The sequence below is a fragment of the Lissotriton vulgaris genome, unplaced genomic scaffold (genome assembly GCF_964263255.1).
Source record: "Lissotriton vulgaris unplaced genomic scaffold, aLisVul1.2 SCAFFOLD_3063, whole genome shotgun sequence".
NCBI lineage: Eukaryota > Metazoa > Chordata > Amphibia > Caudata > Salamandridae > Lissotriton > Lissotriton vulgaris.
The window spans coordinates 53,159-77,593 of record NW_028241632.1 but is presented as its reverse complement, the minus strand read 5'-3'; the positions used below and the strand labels follow the sequence as shown (position 1 = coordinate 77,593).

The following is a 24,435-nucleotide window of genomic DNA, read 5'->3' as shown; positions in this document are numbered from 1 at the left end:
AAGGAAAAATCTATTTGTAAGTATTTCCAAGTAACCCCTAGAGGATGCCTTGTAATCTCACAGGTACAATTTCAGACTGACAGCAATAGAGTTCAGATACCCCAAGCGGGTAATACCAATCAATGAGTTTACCTTCGGTTGTAGTTTTTTTATTGAAGACAAAATCTTCCTGTGGGGCAAAATCCAAGCCTGTGCTAGTTAGGGAGCTTTGAAGTCAGATACATCACTGATCACTGGGGCCCTAATTGACACAGAAGCAAAGTACTATGCGGGCCTCCTCCTGGAGGAACTAACATCGTGGGCAACCCTAAAACACATCATTCCCGTCAACCAAACCGGATTCTGCAGAGGACAGGGCACAATTACAAACATCATGGCACTAACCCTACTGACAGATGCTACCAAGACAACCAAGAGCTCACTATTTCTTTGCTTTATAGATTATAGTGCAGCGTTTGATCATATTGACCGAAACAAACTCTGGTTGAAACTAGACAAGTGGGGAATACCGGGGCCACTCTTGCAGTAGCTGATACTACTGCATACTAACACCTGGGTCAAGATCAAACTTGGTAGCGGGACGCACGTATCCAGACAAATTAACACCACTAAAGGTCTAAAACAAGGATGCGTCCTTGCTCCCATGTTGTTTAATCTTTTCCTTGCAGACTTGCCCGGAGAATTGGACAAAACCAATTCACACGCGCCACGGCTGGGAGACATCTCGCTATCAAACCTTCTTTACACCAATGACCTGGTCTTGGTAAGCCGTTCCCCAATTGGACTGCAACATCTCTTGGACACTACCAATCAATTTTCAATAAAAAACGCTTTGAAGATTAACTTAAACAAGACTAAAGTCATGTCAGTGAATTACAACAAATCAAAGAAACTGGCATGGTCCTTGGATGGACAAAGGCTGGACCGAGTTACCAACTATAAATACCTTGGCGTATTATTAGACAGCAGAGGCTCGTTCAAACCCCAGCTATAGGCTATAGCACGGAAGGGAACTACTTTTCGTTTCTCAATGAAGCAGTTACAAAAGGTTCTCCCTGATCGATCATTTGACCCCTCCTACAGGTGATTAAAGCACGCCTCCAGCTTATGCTCACATACGGAAGCGAACCCATGCAAGGGAAGGACGCTAATGCCCTAGACAAAATAATCAGCAGAGCATATAGGGCAATCTTCCGTCTGCCAAATTATGTGTTTTCTGAACAAATTCGCCTCAAATTTGGTATCCAAAAACAAATGGTAGAGAGAAAAGGCACTTATATAAAATGCTGGCGCAAAATCAAAGGCGCGGAACAAGGAACCCTAAACGCTCATTTATGGACAGAACTGTCAATACGATCAAACTCACCCGCTAAGAAATACCTTTTAAACTCATTGGAATATCTGGACGTAACTAGCCTTTGGGAGTCATCAGCTGACAACAATAGTTTCAAATAGGTGGTGACAAAAGTCACTAAACTAATATCATCTATCGAAGATAAAGAAACCCTGGCCAAGAGGACACATAGATGGGCCGTGCTGAAAGATTACAATGCCCTGAAACCGCATGAATATTTGAAAATGGGCCTCACGCGGAAGACAAAAGATACATTTCTAAACCTGCGTTTTGGAATTCTACCAATTCTACCTCACTTGGCACCATGGAAAAGGAGGCCAGACGAACATCTTTGCCGTCTTTGCAAATCAGGAAATGAGGATTTAATCCACATAATCTGCATCTGCCCTAACCTGATAGACATAAGGCACACCCTATTTCGATCACTTTGGAATCAAAAAGGTGTAACAAGCTCAGGCAAGCTGTGATGATATGCTTCAAACCTGAAGAGGTCCAGTTAAATTGTAGACTGACGAAGTTTTTTGACATTGTGTCTACAAGACTTACCCAACCACATCGCGCAGTGATTAACAGCATGTAACAACTCGCCAATGAAGAAATAGTCTGCCAAGGTCCTGCCAAGTCAAAGCACGCAGAGTACATTGACTGACACTTTCAATTTCACAAGCGGGTTAGAGACATTGTAATCGAGAATGATAACTTAATATGGTTTTAAATACCTTTTTCCTTTAACAAAACTTGCGTTTTTAAGTTTATAATGATTTTAATGATGTACGTTTTATATTGAGAGTTTTAATTAACTGTACAATAAAGTAAATCTGAATCCGATACATCACTGTTGAGCTAATAAAAAAGTCAAAAGTTTAGAGTAGAATAAACTGGATTGCATAGCCAGTAAAGTTGCTCAGAGAGTCAGATATATTTACCACCTGGTCCCAATTCAAAGTTTAGCATTCAGACATAGTCAAGGCTCCACAACACCAGGTGCCAGCAATGTGTGGTCCCACTGACCCAGTTTTCAGCACAGCATAATAAGAACTGAGTGGGATGAAACTGATTTTCTTACCTTTTATAAATGCAACCTCATTTACTTTCCCCCTATCCTCCAAAGATCAAAAACATTTCTAAGGGCCTAATCACAAGTTTGTCAGTCTCACCGCTGTACCACCGTGGCAGTGGTTCCAAGAAGACTATTGGCTTGGTGGTCTCCCACCACCCATATTACGTTCAGATTGGCTGACAGTCTCTTGGAGGTGGTATCACGAAGGAGTGATGCTTCGCTGCTGGAGAGATAGGTAAGTAAACATGTGTATATCTGAAACACACACATATATATTGTGTATGAGTCATAATGCTCACATAGGTCATGTGTAATGTATTTTTTGTTGCATGTTAAGCCTACCTTTGCATCTGTGACAACTTGGCTGCAGAGCATCGCAGTGCAATCTAGTAGCAGCAGAACAGGATGGATCTGGACAATGGCATCCAACACAGATTCTGAAGTGGAACCCCCCAAAAATGTGAGCTTTCACTTCTTTTTTGTGCCTTTCAGATGACTTTGCATGGCGGTGTGCTGCCATGAACAGTTCGGTGGAAGGGCAGATCATAATCCAGATGGCGTGAACCTTAGTGCGACTGCCTCCAAATCCTGTCTCTGGCTTTCCCACCATCGATGCAGTAGCATGCGTGTCAGAGGTGGTGACGGTCCAGCAGTGGTCTTGTAGCGGAGTTCCCACCAGGATTGTAATCATGTGGTCAAACCGTCAAGGCAGCGGGCGGGAAGGCGGCCTTAAAAGCAACAGTGGTGCCTTCCCCCAAAACTTGGAATCAGGCCCCAAGTCTCTGTTTTTTCAGTGGTATGGGAAAATGTGTTTTTGTCAGTCATGCATTCATCTGCTTAAGGGCAGGCTGCTAGGCACCAGGTTTCTCTGCAGCTAGGTCACCTGCAGGGTCCGATATTCAGCAGTTAGCTGGGACCCTCTAAGGTCAACTTTTTAAGTCCTTCAATAAGAAAAATAGAAGGCCATCCACTTGACCCTTGGAGATTCATTTCAGTCCATGGGTGTCAACGGTAGTTAGGAGCCATTGAGTCGTTGAGTACTTGTGTGAGTCCTCTTCTTCCATCAGGAGTAAAGAGTCGTTTTTCATCATGTCCTTGTTCTTTAGATTGAGTTTTCTCAGGTCCACAAATGGTCTGAGGACGTGGCAGTGGAGGTGCCAGATTTAGCCTGTGAACTAGCCAGTGATTAGTGAAACTCTACCAGCAATCTTTAATTATTTTCTCACAGCCAACATCTCATTTTGCAGCACGGAACCTTTGGTTTTCTGTAAAATTAGGTCCTAATCCTTGTAGGCGATACTTTCTAACATCACTTGTCTACAAATGTATGTGGATTTACTTAAATCTCACTATATTTCTTTCGACTTGGTGTGCCCTCCTAATATCTTCTAAAAACCTGTGTGTGTCTACATGTGGCTGAGTGGCTATCATCCAGGCAATCTACTACATGTCCATAGAAAAATGTGTGTGTGGAAGGAAGGAAGGAAGGAACCTCACGGGAGCAACCACCAGGGAACTGCTGACTGGTACTCGTCAGTTTGTTCCTCCTATCATCATTGGCTCCTTCCCACCATAAATGAAATAAATTGCACGTAAATATGATGTAAAAGGGAAAATAATGATAAATAACTCAAAAAGGTGATTCTACCTAGTTACATTCATGTGCACCTACCCCCCTGAGTACAAGAACCGCTATTTGGTGCTCTACCATATCTAAAAGTGGATTAGATATCCCTAGCTATATGATATTCTTTATTCTGTGCTGGGTATCTACTCCTAAAACCTACACTCTACAGTTGAGCTTCGTTTTAATCCATAAGAAGCCAACATGTTTCGTTGCCTATCTATCTATCTTGGTCGGAAACTTCTTCAGGGCTGGGGGTTTCCTTTGCCACACATTACCGGATACTTAAATCTGCAGACACATAGACACACACCAACAAAGATAAAAACATAGAGTGACACTGATAAATATGTTGCCCATTTTCCAAACGATTGTTTGATGTACCAACTGTATTCAGGACATGCTGTGTTTACCTTCACGAGGGTGCCTGTCGGCATACCTGTGATTCCTCATATGCCAGTTTTAACTGTTAGTCCCCCATCGTGTGGTACGGTCGCTGTATGTCAACCTAAAAAACATGTCATATATCGGGTCAGTTTTCTACTCGTGTCCCAATTGGTTGCTTCCTCCCCTCACTGTCACGTCTCCAATCAGCACTTTAAGTAATTGCAAAGCATCGTCAGCTACGCGGATGCCATTATGCCCGTACTACTTGGTTTTGTGGCTCGTCAGGGTTTGCTCGCACTCATCATCTTACACACTCACAGCATATGCACGCCAGTCCCTGCATCTTTCCGCCCTGACACAGCTGCACTGGCATAGTGCGCGAGCCTTCCTCACACACTTCATCTTACCGTCACCTTAGTCGGTCTTAACTCGTATCGGGCTCCCGTTCCCGCTGCATTCGGCTCTATTCCCAATGGTTAGGCTTAAGCGGACACTCAAGCGTACCACGTCATCACGCACGTATGCGTGTCACGTGACCCGATGCCCACTGGCGGCCATCTTAGAATGGTAAAAAATAGCTGCAGTCTCTAGTGTACTTGCCTTGTTATCCTATCAATTCATTCCAGCTCGTTTAGAATGAAACATATTCAAATAAAGGACTTATTATGTGAGCCTAACCCTTGGAGACTCAGCCACTAGCATGTATGTGATGTGTGCCTCCAGTACTGATTCTGAAGGGGGCCAAGTGGTATATCGTTATTGTTTTAACTGTCTATTCCCCACTGTAATGAAATAGTGTATGCTGTTCTGCACATGTAATGTACTTCAAATTTTTGCAATATAGCAATTCTGTCATCCTGAAACACCTCACTCATAGGGAATAGTGTAACACAGTGATTATTGTTCGTAATATGTCTCAGATCTGCTATAATAATGCACAGCCCCTATCATGGCCCTATAGACCTCTATATGTGTCCATGTTCATATTGCATACACTCGGAAGTGTGCTGGGTATAGATATTGAATATTTACGACGTGTTCAAACAATTAGCTCAGGAGAACCCTCCTGGTATGGCATCATCACCGTGTGATTACCTTATTCCATTCAATAAGGTCATTCAGGCCTCTTCTGTCCGCTTGTTCCTGGTAAATCCAATGGGCTTCTTTAATTATCAGCCTGTTCTCAATATTGGTTGGGTCTCCCTGGATTTCTTTTAGGACTACTCATCGAATTTCTCTGGGTTGATATTTCAACTCCTTGTAATGCTCAACCAGTCTAGTCGTCAATCTACTGGACTTGATCGTGCTCAAATGTTCCTGTATGCGGATCTTCACCTTTCTCGTTGTTAGGCCAATATAGTGTAGACCACATGGGCACGTCAAGCGATAAATTACGTTGGCCGTGTTGCAATTGGTTAAGCTGTTCAAATGCCAAGTCCTTCTATTCACTAGTTGGACACTCTTGGTTTTTTCAGTTAGCCCACACACGGAGCATCCTCCACATGGATAATGTCCGGCTAGTGTTCTGTTCTTCGATGATTGGGTGTTCTGTTCTTCGAGTGGAGACTTCTTAGCTGCTGGTCGTCCCTGACTTGACCTCTCTCCCTGCTTTGCTGTGCCCGGTCTCCCTCCCGCCGCCGCTGTTGTTACCTTAGCGGCCGCCGAGCGGAGGGAGACTACAACTCCCAGCCTGCCCAGCGACCCGGATCCACTCCAGCGGGGTCATCGCGCCCGGAGGCGCTAGAAAAACGCTGCTCCCTCGGCAGAGCGGGTGTTCTGTTCTTCGAGTGGAGACTTCTTAGCTGCTGGTCGTCCCTGACTTGACCTCTCTCCCTGCTTTGCTGTGCCCGGTCTCCCTCCCGCCGCCGCTGTTGTTACCTTAGCGGCCGCCGAGCGGAGGGAGACTACAACTCCCAGCCTGCCCAGCGACCCGGATCCACTCCAGCGGGGTCATCGCGCCCGGAGGCGCTAGAAAAACGCTGCTCCCTCCGCGTCGCGGGACGCGAGCGGGACGCCCGGACGAAGCCCGGACAAAGGGCGGGCCGTCCGAGGCTGGCCAAGGTTGGGTTGGGCCCGTTACTCTGCTAGAAATAGAAAACCTGATTCAAGGAGGTGAGCCTGTGTTATAGCTGGGGGTTATTTATTGAATTGTTGCCTCTTGGAGCACCTGTTTACCCCGTGCTTATGAAAAGCATTGTCTGTTAGTGAATTATGCCCGGCAAAAAGTTATCCCCTGCAAAAAACACTATGGACAACTATATCTTTCAGGTAGTTGCCAAAATTAATAGTGACAGGAGATCTTCGCTTGGCCTGAGTTCACCGTCTGCCCTGGGTTCACCAACTTCGCCGGCTTTAGCTTTTGCCGAGTCCACGGAGCAACCTACCTCCTGCTGTCCACCTGTAAGTGAATCTGACCAAGCTGATATTGCTATAATGAACCGGTCGGTTCTGATTGAGTTAGACAGCGAGAGTGAGACGGAGACTGAACAACAACTACCCGAGGACAAAGCCCCCACTCCGGTGCCCGCTCCACGATCCACCAGAGGGGCTAAAAAGCCACAGCCACAGCCGAAACGATTTGGGCTCAGATCAAGCCGCAAAAAGATTGCATCGCCCCCTAGCAAATCCGCAAGGGAAGAAGATGTCACTCTGGATGACGTTACTATGTCTCTTACTAGTGGTCAATTTAAGAACTTACTGAGTATGATAGACACTAAGATAAAGGACATTGTTAATCCGCTGTTAGGCAGAATTGATAAACTCACTAAGGAAGTGAATCGCCTTGGGGGTTTACTGAATCAAACCTTATCTGAAGTAGGCAAACTACCAGATGCTGTTTCTAGTAGGGCTGAGTCCAGTAAGGCCTCTTCTTCTTTGGTGGGTGGTGGGGCTTCCTCACTAACAGTTCCTTTGGTGGCTCCCTTGATATCCATTTTAGATAGTGCAGAGAATAAAGATGTTCCCTCAGATGCATCCTCCGCCCCAGAATCTGTAAATGGCTCGGTAGAGTTGATAGTTGAGGCCTCTCCATTGGTCTTGGTTTTAGCCAATGTTCCTCTTTTACAGTCTGGTCAGGAAGAATCTACCTCATCCCTATTGTCTAAAGCACTTTATTGGTTAACAAATAACATGGTAATAACTCCTAGGGGTAGGCACCAATTGGCTGACGAAATAGTAAAGGCTAGAAGGGTGAGGTGGATAGGTAATAGTACAAAGAAGTTTATGGGTGACTGCGTCATCCTACATTTTTCTGACCCAGAGGTTTTGGCCAATATTCTACCCAACCTTCTACCTCCGCAGCGGAGATCGACTGAAATCATTCCACTCACTTTAGACTTTTTCTATCAGTGTAGTGGGAGGGTCTCTAATAAAACAATGCTAAAGACTAAGTGGAACGTTGTCCCAACAAAAGGGCGGAGGGAAGTGAAGCAACCAGAGAGGGGTCTAAATCTAGAGAATAGATTTTCAGCCCTTTCCAATCTTGATGCCTGTGATTGACTCTCTATAAATCTAAGTCAGGTACCACTAGCAAATGGGGATCAAAATTCGGATAGCTTATCTACCCAGAATGTTAATTGCCTTACCAATGATTTGTCGAATAACTTGGTTGTCCAACCAGAGGGTGAGGCTTGTGTATTAAACTCTTTTCCTGGTTTACGCCAGGGTCGTTTGTCTGGAGTTGCTAACCTACTCTGCTGGAATATAGCTGGTTTGACATCCAAGCTCGATTGTGGGGACTGGCTTGGCTTTGTCACCCAATTTGATATTTGTATATTCCAGGAGACTTGGGCCTGCGACCCTGTCTTTGTACCAAGCTACTTGAATTTTTATGTGTCAGCTGTCAAGGGTCCGAAAGGTAGACCTATGGGGGGGCTTACTATCTGGATTCGACAAGCAATAAATTTCTCAGTTAAAAATATAGCTACTGGTCACAATGATATCCAGCTTATTAGGATCTCTAATGACAGAACAGGGTCACTTGATATTTACAATATTTATATTAGGAGTTCCAAAGGTCGATCTGAAACATTACTAACCTTGGCCGACCTCATCGAGGAGCACTCCGTTAAAAATAACATCGTTATAACAGGAGACCTTAATAGGACGTTTGAGCCATTGGTTGTGGGAGATGCTTTCACTGGTGCTGATGAGGATTCCTTTTGGGGCATCCCTGAACTACAACTGAAACCAGTCTCCCGTTGGACAGAGGACATTATAGCTATTAATGCACTGTGCCTTGAAAAAGGCTTGAGAGCTATGAACGGGAGAACAGCTGGGGATAGAATTGGCTCACCAACTTTCGACAATGGGCGGCACAAAAGTCGAATTGACTATGTGATCTGCAGTTTGCATCTGTGGCCTGCCCTTTGTGATATGGAAGTCATCATAAGATCTGAGAGTGACCATAACCCCCTAAGTGTGACTCACAAATGGTGGCCTGCTGAATCAAACTCTAGCTGCATGAATGAATTCGTCCCTCCGCCCATTATCCCCGAGAACAATATGCGTAGGCTACGTTGGGACACTGTAGCGAGAAATCAGCAGGCTATTGATATTATTAACAGTGAAACTGATCAAGCCATTCTAGCTATGGAACTGGCTAATGCCTCTCCTAAGGATCTGGGTGAAGTGGTCAAAATTCATGATACCCTCTTTGGTAAGATCAAGGCGCACTTTCTAAGACCTGATAAACATAAGGGGGTTATTACCAGAAAAGATGCTAGATGGTATAACTCTGATTGTAGGAAGGCAAGACTCGACCTTGGCCGGGCAATCAAGAAGCGAGACTGTGTGTCTGTTTCTCTAGCCAGGAAAGAATATAAAGTATGCATTGCTAAAGCTAAGAAAGATTAGGACGAGCAACACTGGTGCAAACTGAAAATGGCCAGTGACAGGAAGGATTCCAGAGTATTCTGGAATATTGTAAAATGGGGTTCTGAGAGAGCTGAAGAGTCACCAAGTAATAACGTCTCACAGGAGGCATGGGTTAAATTCTTTAGTTCGCAATTCACTCTTAATACCCGGGTCTCAGTTGATGACAGTACAGCTATGAAGTTTTTTGAAGATGACAATTTTAACTATAAAGAGATTATGTCTGCAATCTGTACAGTAAAGCGCGGGCGAGCTCCAGGACAAGATGGAGTACCCGCTGATATATTCTTAAATGATAGTGAACGCTGGTGCAAATATATACATTTGCTTATAAACTCAATTGCTCAAGGAGCAGATGTCCCTGATTCATGGAGGGGTGCAGTTATTATCCCCGTGTATAAGAAGGGGGACCGAGCTCAGCCCTGTAACTATAGGCCTATTAGCCTTATTGACACTGTGCAAAAAATCGTGGGTCGCGTGGTGGTCAATAGGCTCCTCGACTGGGCTGAGGATTTTAATATTCTATCTCCATTCCAAGCAGGTTTTAGAAGGGCAACAAGCACGATCGATCAAGTGTTCCGCTTCCAATTATTACAGTGGAAAACCGTGGTTCTAGGGGGGTGTAGCCTGTTTGCGGCATTTGTCGACTTGCGGGCTGCATTCGACCTGGTCCCACGTGCAAAACTGTGGCAGGTCTTGCATAGCTTGGGGGTTTCCGATGAGCTACTAACCCTGATACTGCGCCTCCACGAGTCTAACTATGCAAACATTCAGTGGGGCGGTCACGGGATGGTCACTCCTGATTTCCGTGTTGAAAAAGGGGTCAGACAAGGGTGCTCAATGGCTCCTACTCTATTTACATTGTTTATAAACGGGGTAGTTTCTCGATTGGTAACTGCGAATGTTGATGCTCCTTCTCTTGCAGGACTAAAAATCCCCATACTAATGTTTGCGGATGACACGCTAATTTTATCAAAAACCCCTAGTGGACTACAGCGTGCTCTGACAATTTTTGAGAACTTTTGTGGGGAACATGGACTGGAGGTGAATACTATGAAAACTAAACTAATGAGCTTCAAGCCGCAGCGTAGCTTTAAGTCCAAAATTATGATGAGTGGAGGGCCTTTAGAGTTAGTTAAATCATTCACATACCTAGGTATCCAAATAACTGATGACCATAGGTGGAGCCAGCATATAAATATTGCTATTTTGCGACACAAACAAATAGCTGGCACAATTAACTCTGAACACAGGAAATCGCTAACCAAACCTGTTAAACCAGCCTTATTGGTATATGAAGCAAAGGCTATTGGGTCTGCACTTTATGGCGCTGAAATGTGGGGCTTTGAAAATCTTACATCCCTGCAAGCCTCTGAAAATAAATTTTTAAGAACTCTTACCGGTACACCTAAAAGTACTCCGTTGTTGCCTCTCCGATACGATCTAGGAAGGAAACAAATCAAGGACTTGGCCAGATTACGCCCGATCTTGTATTGGCGCAGACTCTGGACCACTCCTGAGCTCTCACATTATGCCGCGGGTTTTGTGGATGTGATCAAAGCTGATGGCTTTCACAAGATAAGCTGGCTTAAATTATTGAAATCTATATTGTTTGAGCTAGGGTTGAGTTCTTTATGGCAGGACCCTGCTGGGACATCTTTCCCTTCTAAGCGTGTCTTAAAAGATATTTTTTGGGAATGGATTGTTACTAAAACTTTAAATGCTTCAAGCTCTGGGTCCATGTCTACGCATTTTCTTGAGGCCAAAATGTATCCAGTCTTGGAACCATATTGGGATATCATCTCCAAACCAGGTGACAGGAAGCTCCTATTCCAACTGAGAGCTGGTGCACTTCCTATAAAAATATTGACAGCTAAATGGGGTTCAGGTGGAAGTAGCAGCTGCCCAGCATGTGGGTTGGGGGATGAGTCTCTGGGTCACTTTCTGTTTTCATGCGGATCATATGCTATTCCAAGACGAGTATGGTTAGCTCCTATGTGTAGGACCCTTGGGACATCAAGTAGTTCAGTAGCTATGCGAATCATTTGTACGACTCAAGTTTCTTGGATCCTGATAGCTACAGCAAAATATCTGGGTTGGGCATGGATGCTCAGGCAGAGACTGCTAGTTAAATAACTATTCTCTGCCCAAAAATTTAGACAGAGACTGCTAGTTAAATAACTATTCTCTGTGTGACAAATTGGCCCCCATGAATTTGACATTACTGCTTTTTATCTATCAAGGACCATGTATCAAGATAGAGACTGCTAGTTAACCAACTATTCTCTGTCTTGATAATTGTTTTTTTGCATCTGTATAATTGCTTTTAGACTCCAGCGTTTCTCATCTTGAAAAGTATTTTTATCAAATGTTTTAATTCTTCTTTTAACCGAATGAATTTTTATATGTAACCTATAGTGTTGCGTCAATGTGCTGGATTGTAAATTTAATTTGTTTTTAAACTCTTGTGTATAATATGCTTTTATGAGTAACAACTCGAATAAAGCACTTTTTGACTTGACTTTGTATCTAAAGCTGGTGCCTCCTGTCTAGTACGTGAGTGTACCAATCTATCTTTCAAGTTTTGGGATCTCTTGAATGCGAACCGCGGAGGAGGCATCTTGAAGTGGCTAGTACTGAATAAATGCCAGTGTTTTCTAAGAATCTGTAGAATCCTAGATAACGGGTCACATGTAGTGACCAAAGGTAAACATTCACCTCTATCCTTAGTAGTTCTCTCCAGTAGTGCTTCCCTCTGTGTATTGAGTGCTCTCTTCTATGCTGACTTCACGACTCTTTTAGGATAGGCACGATTTTCCAGTTTCTTCACCAGGTCACTGGCTAACTCCACATACTTCTCGCTGGTACTGCAGTTTCTCCGATATCGGAGGAATTGTCCTACCAGTAAATTATCCCTGAGTGCTCGAGGATGGAATGACTCATAATGCAACAGGGAGTTCTTATCTGTAGGCTTCTTATGGACATGTGTGGTAAGTTGATGGTTTTGGGCCACGATGTCAAGGTCCAAATACACTGCTGTCTCCCTGCTATAGTGCCAGGTGAATTTAAGACACTGATCCAGGTTGTTGAGCCACATAAAAAATGTTTGTAGCTCTGTTTCAGTGCCTTCCCACACACATAAAACATCATTGATAAACCTTTTCCAGCGACAAATATTCTTCTGGTAAGGAGTTGATGGATGGTCGATGTAGTGTCTTTCAAATTGTCCAACAAAAATACAGGCAAGACTGGGGGCAAATGTAGCCCCCATCGAAGTCCCGGATGTCTGTAAGTACAGCTGGTCTTTGTACTGGAAGTAGTTGCGAGTGAGGGCTAGTTCTAAACATTGGAGGACAAAAGATTGCGGTGTGTCATAAAACCACGCACTTGCCGCCAGTGCTCGCGCTGCTGCCACCAGTGTGGCTTCCTGGGGTATGCTGGTATATAACGACTCACCAGCTTTAGATACACTAGCCGGACATTATCCGTGTGGAGGATGCTCCATGTGTGGGCTAACTGAAAAAAACAAGAGTGTCCAACTAGTGAATGGAAGGACTTGGCATTTGAACAGCTTAACCAATTGCAACACGGCCAACATAATTTATCGCTTGACGTGCCCATGTGGTCTACACTATATTGGCCTAACAACGAGAAAGGTGAAGATCTGCATACAGGAACATTTGAGCATGATCCAGTCCAGTCGATCAACCCAGAGAAATTTGATGGGTAGTCCTAGAAAAAATCTGGGGAGACCCAACCAATATTGAGAACAGGCTGATAATTAAAGAAGCCCGTTGGATTTACCAGGAACAAGCGGACAGAAGAGGCCTATACCCAACACACTTCCGAGTGTATGCAATAAGAACATGGACACATATAGAGGTCTATAGGGCCATGATAGGGGCTGTGCAACATTATAGCAGATCTGAGACTTATTACGAACAATAATCACTGTGTTACACTATTCCCTATGAGTGAGGTGTTTCAGGATGACAGAATTGTTATATTGCTAAAATTTGAAGTACATTACATGTGGAGAACAGCATACACTATTTAATTACAGTGGGGAATAGACAGTTAAAACAATAACGATATACCACTTGGGCCCCTTCAGTATCAGTACTGGAGGCAAAACTTCACATACATGCTAGTGGCTGAGTCTCCAAGGGTTAGGCTCACATAATAAGTCCTTTATTTGAATATGTTTCATTCTAAACGAGCTGGAATAAATTAATAGAATAAAAAGGCAAGTACACTAGAGACTGCAGCTATTTTTTAATATTCTAAGATGGCCGCCAGTGGGCACCGGGTCACGTGACATGCATACGTACGTGATGACGTGGCACGCTTGAGCGTCCGCCTATGGAAAGAAAGGAAGGGGTCCCGAGACCAGAAAGAAATTTACAAATTCATAGCATTTGTATTCATAAATTCAAAAACAACGTTTTTAGATGCAAAAAAGATTTTACTTCAAGATTGCATATATCCTATTCAATAGATACAGTATTCTTTATACATTTGCTTTATATACAGTGTGTGTGCCCACATTCACAACGGGGAGGGGGTGACGTGAGGGAAAGTGTAAGGGGTAGGATATGTGTGAACTGATTCATTCAGTGACACGTCTTATTCAATCCACTAAGACAGTATACATGTGGTCCCTTGACATCAGGGCCACATTTGTAGGCTCCGCGAGAGTCCAAAAACTATAAATGTCCGTCCGCCTAAGCACAACCATTGCAAATAGAGCAGAATGCAGCGGGAACGGGAGCCCGATACGAGTTAGGACCGACTAAGGTGACGGTAAGATGCACTGTGTGAGGTAGGCTCGCGCACTATGCCAGTGCAGCTGTGTCAGGGCAGAAAGATGCAGGGGCTGGCGTGCATATGCTGCGAGTGTGTTAGATGATGAGTGCGAGCAAACCCTGACTCACGACAAAACTAATAGCACGGGTATAATGGCATCCGCGTAGCGGGCGAGGCTGGGCAATTACTTAAAGTGCTGAGTGGAGACGTGACACTGAGGGGAGGAAGCAACCAATGGGGACACAAGTAAGCATGGGCAAATTTTGCGAATCTGGCGTTCGCGAATTTGCATATTTGCGAACTCGCAATCCGCAAAATCCGCGAATTCGCGTTTTTTTTGTGTTCGCAAGGGTTTCTGCCAGTTCGCGAGGGTTTTGTACCAGTTCGCAATTGCGAACTTACTTGTCGGCTCGCAACGGTCACGACTATGTTGTTTCTACGTCTGGTTCATCATTACAGGTTCACAGCACCCTCTGTTTCACCCATGCCACCCTCTGGTACATCAATGCCACCCTCTGGTTCATCACTGTAGATTATGGGGGGGAAAAGCAAGCACACCTGCCCTGCTTCAACTGACATGAATTAATTTGGGGTTGATTTATTAATGTGTCACTGTTTTAAAATTCCAGTCTGGCACCTGCTTCCTTATCTGTAATTTGCTTTCTGTTGCAGTGCAATTTTATTTCCAGGACCTTTGTGGCCTACTTGTAGCTATTCTATGAGCCTGCTGTGAGGGTCAGAGCAGGGTCATAGAATTGTTGCAACTAGCAACTGAACTCTGGAGGGGCCCCAGTCAGGAAGCACTACAGGGAATGGTTACTAATGATGAGTTTGAACTTTTGCACCTGCTGAGTGCTTTCAGTTTTGCAAAACTCGTTTTTCTGCAGAACAGCAACTGTAATGCCCCAAACAAACATAGGCAACTGAACTCTGGAGGGGCCCCTAAGGAAGTACTACAGGGAATGGTTACTAATGATGAGTGAACTTTTGCACCTGCTGAGTGCTTTCAGTTTTGCAAAACTCGTTTTTCTGCAGAACAGCAACTGTAATGCCCCAAACAAACTTACTTGTGAAAGTTGATTTCTAATCCAAAAGTGATCCAAAGAAAGTCAAAAGGCCTCAAATCCAAAAAAGTGCAGGCAAATGTCAACCTGAGGAGTTATTCTGATAAAATCATCATTTTCAGAAGGTCTATGCTGCTTGCTAGTGGATTTCTTGTGCAGAATTGCAAATTTTGTAATTTTGCAAGTGCGAGATTGTTGCTGCCCGCCGCACCTACATGTTCGCAATTGCGAACTCTTGCGATGCGTCGCCAAACTCCCGCGGGATCCCGCAGCAAGATCCAAAATGGCGCAGCACTCGCAAAATATCGAGAAAAACAACTCGGCAAACGCTGAATGAAGGTAAGTGAATGCCGCACACCGCAATATTGTATCACCAAGAAAAAAAATCCGCTGTGTGCGAATTTGCAGATTTTCGGTAAATTCGCGAGAGTTCGCGGATTGCGAATTTACCGAAAATCCACAAAATCCGCGAGCGGAACGGATTTTCCGCCCATGCTTAGACACAAGTAGAAAACTGACCCGATATACGACATGTTTTTTAGGATGACATACAGGGACCGTACCACACGATGTGGGACTAACGGTTAAAACTAGCATATGAGGAATCACAGGTATGCCGACAGGCACCCTCGTGAAGGTAAACACAGCATGTCCTGAATACAGTTGGTACATCAAACAATCGTTTGGAAAATGGGCAACATATTTATCAGTGTCACTTTATGTTTTTATCTTTGTTGGTGTGTGTCTATGTGTCTGCAGATTTAAATACTGGAAGTATCCTGTAATGTGTGGCAAAGGAAACCCCCAGCCCTGAAGAAGTTGCCGACCAAGATATATAGTCAACGAAACATGTTGGCTTCTTATGGAATAAAACAAAGCTCAACTGTAGAGTGTAGGTTTTAATAGGAGTAGATACCCAGCACAGAATAAAGAATATCATATAGCTAGGGATATCTAACCCACTTTTAGATAGGGTAGAGCACCGAATAGCGGTTCTTGTGCCCAGGGGGCTAGGTGCACATGAATGTAACTAGGTAGAATCACCTTTTTGAGTTGTTTATCATTATTTTCCCTTTTACATCATATTTACATGCAATTTATTTCATTTATGGTGGGAAGGAGCCAATGATGATGAGATGAACAAACTGACGAGTACCAGTCAGCACTTCCCTGGTGGTTCCTCCCGTGAGGTTCCTTCCTTCCACACACACATTTTTCTATGGACATGTAGTAGATTGCCTGGATGATAGCCACGCAGCCACATGTAGACACACAGGGGTTTTTAGAAGATATTAGGAAGTCACACCCTGTCGAAAGAAATATAGTGAGTGTTAGATTTAAGTAAATCCACATACATTTGTAGACAGGTGATGTTAGAAAGTATCGCCTACAAGGATTAGGACCATGTTTTGTTGCTGAACACATTTTGAGTGGAGGGTAACCTGAGTCCTTAGTTTTTTCACTCTGAGCTCCAAGGTGTGAGGACTTCTGTAAAATTAGCCTGGTACACCTGTTTCAAGACGGCAAAATCCAGCTGCCACCAGACAAGTTTGTCGTCAGCTTGTGAGTATGCCTGGGCGTAATTTTAATAGCATGGCGTGATCTGCATTATTTTTGTATTCTTGTGCCTCAAAATGTATGTGCATGTACCAAGATTACGCCAGTAAATCATTTTGCCTAGGGATACTCCAGTTTGGGAACAGTTTGTAACAAAAGGTGCACTTAAGCACCATATTGGCATGAGTATGAGAGGCATCTTCCCAATGCAACTAGCATCTTCCCAACGAGTGAGTCAGCTCCTTCAAGAGGGCAGGCAAACATTCCAGGTTGAATTTATACTATAATGGAATGAGTTGTTAAATGTTTAGTGCTAAATAACAAATCTGAGCACAAAGAACAGTTTTTCTAATGCAAGAGACCAGACAATCTAATTGAAATTACATTTTTAGATTTAATTTTTATCTAAAGGAGAATTTTCTGAATTTTTGAGCGTGAAGAGTATTTTTCTTTTTTTGATTTAAATATGAATATAGTGCCATACATACAGTAGCAACTTCCTCGTTTTGCCCTCAAAGCTCCTCCATCTGCTTTTTTCAATGATGTCATTCAAATGAAATGAGTGATGGAATGTGTGAGGTTATAAGCAGTCATGGTAAGAGTGCAAGTTATAGTTAGTTCAATAATCAAAAATTGTATTATGTCAGTATTTTTTTGATTTTAAAACAATACTGTTTATAGTATCACAAGGCCTTTCAAAAATGTCACTTTAACAATTCTTTCTGTGAATTCCTAGTTATTTGTTAATGTAAGCCACCATAGTATTACCACACCAAATTATAGTATCACTTTCACCTTTATTTTTTTCAGTGCCTTTCTGACAGCGGGCCTGTCCCTGTGGGTTTTAAAATATGATGTCACACAGGGCATAACCACAATGAAAAAGGTGAAAAGACTTTCAAACTTTTAACATGTACCAACTACTAGTCTATAAATTTCAGTTTCTACTTCAGAGAAATTGAAATAAATAAAAAAAACTTAAATACAGGAATCAACAGTGTATATATAATCAATCATTTCGCCTGTATGTATAACCATGGTTGTTTTTTCCCTGTAATGGAGGATCACCTAGTATAGCTTCCAAAATATGAATATTCACAACCTCCAAAGTTTAAACTATTGATTCCATTTCTACATCACGCAATTACTAGAAAGCTCATATGTATAACACCATCCTTTTTATGTGAGGTGGCCATTGGACGTGCGTTCGGAGTCAATCCAGGGTATAGTACCCTAATTACATATATCCTAAATCAACATATATGCTGCACTTCAATAAATCTTTAGTACAACATAATTCAACAAAATCAAACATATATAGTGAAAAAAACAAAGGGTACATTATAGTTAGGAAATATAATTTAAACAGCCCTTAGAAATTCACTAAAAAAGCCAAAGGTTACAGGGACATTAGGGTCAGGCTCACATTTGACTTGTACAAAACCAGAGAAATTCAGCAGTTATAGTTTAGTTACCTGAGCTAACTATAATTCATGTCCCCCCCCATGCACTGCTTATGACCACAAATATTACATCACTCATGACATGGTCAGAGACATCACTCATGACATCTCAAACAACCTCCCTGATGATATCAGTGATGGCATCTCAAATGACATCACTGATGACATCATCCAGTGAACCACTTGCACATCCACTTATATCCATATTAACCCTGGGCAAAGCGCTACGCTTGCGTTATTTGCGAAGTTTGCGCTATTTCACACTACGCGAACTGCACGTAGCACAGTGCAAACACGCGCAGTGTAGCGTAGTGCAGCAGTCATTTTTGGCTTGCTCGCGGTCCTCAACGTCAAGTTGACTACTGCAAGCAAGCAAAATGACATCCCGGCGAGACTTTTTCCTCATTCGCGCTGAGCAACATCTAGTTGCCGATCACAAGTATGGAAAATAAACCTCCTGGCGAGATTCTCAACACGGGAAGGTCAGGTTTCTCATTGCGAGTGGTCGCGTATTCTTGCGACCGCTCATAATGAGAAACTACCAGTCCGCATTGAGAAAGCTGCCGCTCGAGTAAAAATCAATTAGAGCGGCAGAAAACTACACCTCGCACTGTGCAAGATGCCGTTTTCAATGATTGCACAGTGCCGGATGCTTGTCAGCACTGTGCAATCATTGAAAATGGCCTCTTGCACAGTGTGAACAGGGTACTACACAGTTCACGTAGTTCTACACGTAGCTCACGTAGTGTGAAGTGCACTTTGCGTAGCTACGCGTAGCGCTACTCGCAAATTGCGTCCAGCACTGAATATACTACATCCCATACACCAATTATCACACAACAACTGACATTCCATTCACAGGCCCATAGAAACACTCACACACCTACTCATTGATCAATCAAGGCACTCACACAAACTCACCCATACACCCAGTAACCAAACCAGTAACTTCACATTAACAGACACTAATGCACCGACTCACTGAACTATAAAGGCACACACACATCAAGACATATAAACATTTACATACTTGCACATGTACCTATAACACGACTGACACACTGAGTCAGTCAGCCATACACCTACTCACACATTAACTCTCTCACCTATACAGTCACTCATATAGCCACTCTCTCATTCCTAAATTGGCTCACACATACACACACATATCCAAACATATACTAACATATGTATTCACTCACATATATAGTTTCTAAGACAAGCAGTCATACATTCTCACTCACAGTAACTCACCAAATAAGCACTCACATATCCAGTCACTCACCCATATGTTTATTCAAGCACCCTGTTAATAACTGATACGCTCAGTTTCATCTCCATTCATGTACCTGGACAACCACTCATGTATCCTATTACTCACCAATACAGACACTTAGGTACCCCCATAGCCACCATTCACCCACTCATGCAGTCTCACATTCACCATTTCCAGCAGCTGACATAGCCGCACCCTCACACATACAGCTACTCATTAATCCTCTTATTCACTTTTACAGCCACTTTTCACCTACTCTCCCACCCATACAAATACTCATACAGCCTCTCACATATTCATACACAAACTCACTCATGTATACAGTCTCTCACATACCCACTCACTATTTCCTTACACCATATACACACCCACAGACTCACCCATACATACACTCCTTCAGCTATGTACCTTACTATATATATTTTCTATATATATTTAACACTCAGTAAGATTTAGAAAACAAAATCACTGGATATAAGTAATATCATGAGTGATGTCATTTGACATGTCATCAGTGATGTCACTTACCATGTCATGAGTGATGTAATATGTTAGGTCATAAGCAGTGCATTGCAGGGGCGTCGTTAGCTCAGGTAGCTATAACTTCTGGATTTCAATCGTTTTGTACAAGTGAAATATGACCCTAACTATAATGTCCCTGTAACCTTTGTTGTTTCAGTGAATTTCTAAAGGTTCTTTAAATGATATTGCCTAACTAAATTTTATTGGAAGACCTAAGGGAATGCTAGGTGGATGAACGTGTTTGGCTTTTCACAGATTCCAGAACTTTCCATCACTGAAATGTGAGGAAAATTAGTTTTTTTGTGAATGTTTGTGGTTTGCAAGGGATTCTGGATAAAACATCCTGATGAGAGCCATACAAGTTAGCCTATCCTGGATTCCCCTGGTTGTCTACTTTACAAAAATTTACAGGTTTGCTATGCTTCTTTAGAGACAGGCTGATCTAGGTCCAAACAACCACAGCTAGCCACTTTGCAAAAAACTTGTCAGTTTGGAGTGGAAAAGTATGATGTATCCATGTTGCCTTTTGAGCAGTTTCCTGTTGCAGGCACTGACCGACATGCACAAGTGAGGTACCATTTTTATTAGAAGACATGTGGAAACAAATACAAGTAGGATATGTGGAATTACCAATTGAATATTGCTGCATTTGTACCTTCCAAATCTAAGCCAGAGTGTAAGAAAGAAAACATTTTGAAATATACCTACTAAATCATATGCTCTTATGGGTACCCACTAATTCAGATGTGTACAAGTAACCACTTGTCATATACTGCATATCTTGTGCCCATTTCAGAAAGGCATAAGTCACCTTGATATCTATTTTGGACTATATATATTTCACAGCAAACACAAGCAGAAGATGGACGGAGCACTAAAACTTTTCTGGCACTCACCCCCAGTATCTGACCTGGGTTGAATCCATCGTCATTCTTTAGCTCACTTCACCCCCTCCGTTCAGACTCAGTTATATGCAAATCAGTCTTGACCCTGTACTTCATGGGAACAATCCAGCCCGAACTGCCAAGCCAGGTCTTCCCTGAGCTGCAAATCAGTCTTAACCCTGTGCCTCATGGGAACAGTCCAGCCAGAACTTCCGAGCCATGTCTTCCCTGAACCGGAATCAAGCATCCTGGGACTGGTTTCTGGGTAACACCCTTCATCAGCCAGGCTAGCTTGAATTCAGTGGCAAAGTGAGCGAGGGATCCATGTCTTGCTTCAACCCAGATCTGTGACTGGGGGTGAGTGTTTGAAAAGTTTCAGTGCTCCGTCCATCATCTCCATGTGTTTGCTTTGTTTGCCCTAAGTCGGCAGGCTCTGCCCAGATGTGGGTTCCTTGCTCACTTTGCCACTGGATTCAAGCTAGCCTGGCTGATGAGGGCTGTTAGCCCGAAACCTGTATGAGGATGCTTGTTTCCGGTCCAGGGACGACAAGGCTTGGCATTTCGGGCTGGACTGTTCCCATGAGGCCCAGGTTCAAGACTGATTTGCGTATAGCTGTGTCTGAGCTGGGGTGGTGAAGTGAGCTAAAGAACGATGATGGATTCAACCCAGATCTTTGACTGGCGGAGTGTGTCTGAATAGTTTCAGCGCTCCGTCCATCATCTCCTTGTGTTTGCTTTATATATAATTCACCATATGAGTTAGTCTATACTCTGCTGTGCTGTGCTGTGCATTTAAAGCCTCACACCTCTTTTGAGAAGCACTGCAAGGGGTTGCAGTCTCCCCATCAGTGCTGGTTAAAGTCTGCATTTTTGGAACATTTAGTAAGGTGGTGCAACTGTGAGAACAAATGTTTTTAAAGTAGTCCAGCTCCTTGCAGAAGAGGCAGTGATTAGCAGCAACAATGCTATATAATTGAGGCAAAATGTCATGCTACATAATTGACACAAAATATAATGGAGATTGTGGCTTATTTTGGGCACAAATAACCCCAGCCAAGGTAGAAGAAAGTTTGCTCATTGTAAGATGCTGTTCTCTGACCTTAACGCTACCCCTCATGGGATATGAGATGTTCAGTGACTCTTGGGGCCATATTTATTATCTGTTTTGCATCACTCTTGCGCAGTGCAATGTGATGCAAACCATTTTACTGAAGACATGCAAAGCCACATTGCGTGGCTTTGAATGGCTTAAGAAATGTGAGAAACGCAAAGCAGTGCAAATCGCTGTGTGGCATTATTCTGCACATGGGAGGAGTTCCATTGGTGTTCCCAGCTACCTCCCATGGATTTTGGCACGTTTCCAGATTTACCAAACCTGATAAAACTGGGAATGTGCCAATAAGATAACTTTTTCCTCTTTCTAAAGTGTGCGGCATTCTGCAGCACACATAGAAAAAAGAAAAAGTCTTCCAGGATTTATTTTGTGCCCGAAGCATGGCCAGACTGGGAACACAAAGCAGCCCTGGCAATTTAGTCAGACCAGCCCCCTCCTGGGGAGTGGGGGTTGCACATGTGTGCACCACTGCCTTTCATACTGGGGGTCGATGTTGCAGCACTAGTTCCCAGTAATAAAAGTAGTCATCACTGCTGAAAAACTAGCCCCCACCATTCCAGCCTCAAGGGGAAATGCTTGTACCCGCTATGGCTAGTTTGGCCCTGGCAGGAAGGTGTCCTTTCCTGCACAAAAACAATACAACACAAGCACCCTTGCACCAACCTGTGCTGCTGCCAAAACGGCGCAAGGGAAAAGGACATGAATGCGCCATATTGGATAAACATGGCACATTCGTGCCCTTTTCCTGTGATGCAGGGCAGCATAGCAAGGTGACGTGCTGTACTGCCCTGCCGTACAAAATTCCTAAATATGCCCTTTGGGTTATTATCTCATTTCACTTTCTTGCTAAGTGCTTTATAAACTGTAAGTTTACTCTTAGGGTTGCATTTATAATAGGATTAGATATACAGCAAGTACCAGAACACACTTTAATGTGAATAAAAAGAGTGCCAGAAAAAGAAGTGCATTATGACAAGCTAAGTCTACAAGGCATAACATACCGTGCTACAGAATGCATTATCATTGTAGCGTAAGCATGCTTTGTTAATCGGACAACGGCTTTCTTACAAGCATTTTCAAAGTCACTAGATCTGGTATATGAACTTAAAATGAAGTCAAACTCACGTAGTTTGTCAATGCTTAGTTATGAATGTTTGCTAAGGTACTCAAGGCTAATAGCGTATAATGACATGAGCTTAATTGTTACGTGTAATTTAATGTATTTATTAATGTATACATAAACTTAAATATGTTCTCGGCCATGTAGCATTCATGGCTTTTGTATATTTATCGAGGTTCACACCTGGTTATTGGCTAAGTTGGTAATTCTTCTATTGGCAGGAGACAGTCAATTTCTTGTGTCTAAAGGTGCCGATTGTGTACACTTTTTGGTTTGATTTTGTATTCTTTAGCGATCACACTAAGCCACTGGGACATGTGCAAGCTGGAGAACAGCTCCCAGCTGCCTACCTGTGAACAACGAGTCCCAGCATTTCATAGCACATTATAAGATAAATCCCTGGAGAGAGCTGGACCCTGTTGAAGTAGAAAGTGGCTAAATATAAAATAGTTTAACTTTAAATACGGCATATTAGATTTATTTTCATTTTATTTTTTGTTTACAATGGTATTTAGAGTGTTACCATTATGATTTATTCTGCTTGTAAAGTCTTTTCAAACACTATCACTTACAAGCGCCTTGATCAATTGATTTTAAAGTGTAGAGTACAGGAGTACATTCCACATTTTCTTAAATATTGTAGTTGTGATTTGAAAAACAAAACTTACCTTGCCAGTGCTTTTTTCTGACCATTAAAGGCAACAACAGTCCTTACTGAAGACAGAACTTCCTCTGCCACAGCTCCTGATTTTGCAGAGGCAGATATTTCCTTAGCGGATATTGATCCTAGGAGCTGTAAATGAATGCATATAGGAAATTAGGTTACAATAAACTCTCTCACTCGTCATCTCAGGATGTTTTCTGGGAAGTCTTTCCTTCCCTTTTCTTACTTTCAGTCCTTTAGAGCTCCTCTTAATGGTGAACACAGATGGTGGAGGGTTTAGCCTTTTATACTTGAGGGTAGCAGAAAGTAGGGGCGGTACACTGGCGAGTACACAGACCACACTTTGATGTACACCGATAGGCTCACATTGACATAGTATTTAGGTGCTCTCTGTAACCGTCACTTACATAATGCCTGTGCCATACGTCATACCAAAACCTTGGTAATTTGTGCACAAACGTCCTTACAATCCCTTGAAATATCAGTAAAAAGAGTTAAACCACAAACCAACAAATACAAAAATAATAAATAACATTGATGGGGACAGGGAAAATGATCAAGGTGTTGCTCCAGTCGGAGGGAGCAACATAAATAGCTGCTCCCTGCGGCAGAAGTAATTCTAGCTCTCACTGCATGCGGAAGCCGAATGGGGCTGTGGGACCCTGGGT

The 24,435-nt window shown here is 43.1% G+C and overlaps 1 protein-coding gene across 1 annotated transcript in view; it reads right to left on the bottom strand.

Annotated features, from left to right (window-relative positions):
- Window positions 1–24,435, bottom strand: part of LOC147670600 (ATP-dependent translocase ABCB1-like) — a 254,105-nt gene that overhangs the window by 181,214 nt on the left and 48,456 nt on the right. The window contains exon 3 of the mRNA XM_086948139.1: window positions 23,772–23,896. Coding sequence (XP_086804265.1) covers window positions 23,772–23,896 — 125 coding nt within the window. The remainder of the gene's footprint in view (window positions 1–23,771; window positions 23,897–24,435) is intronic.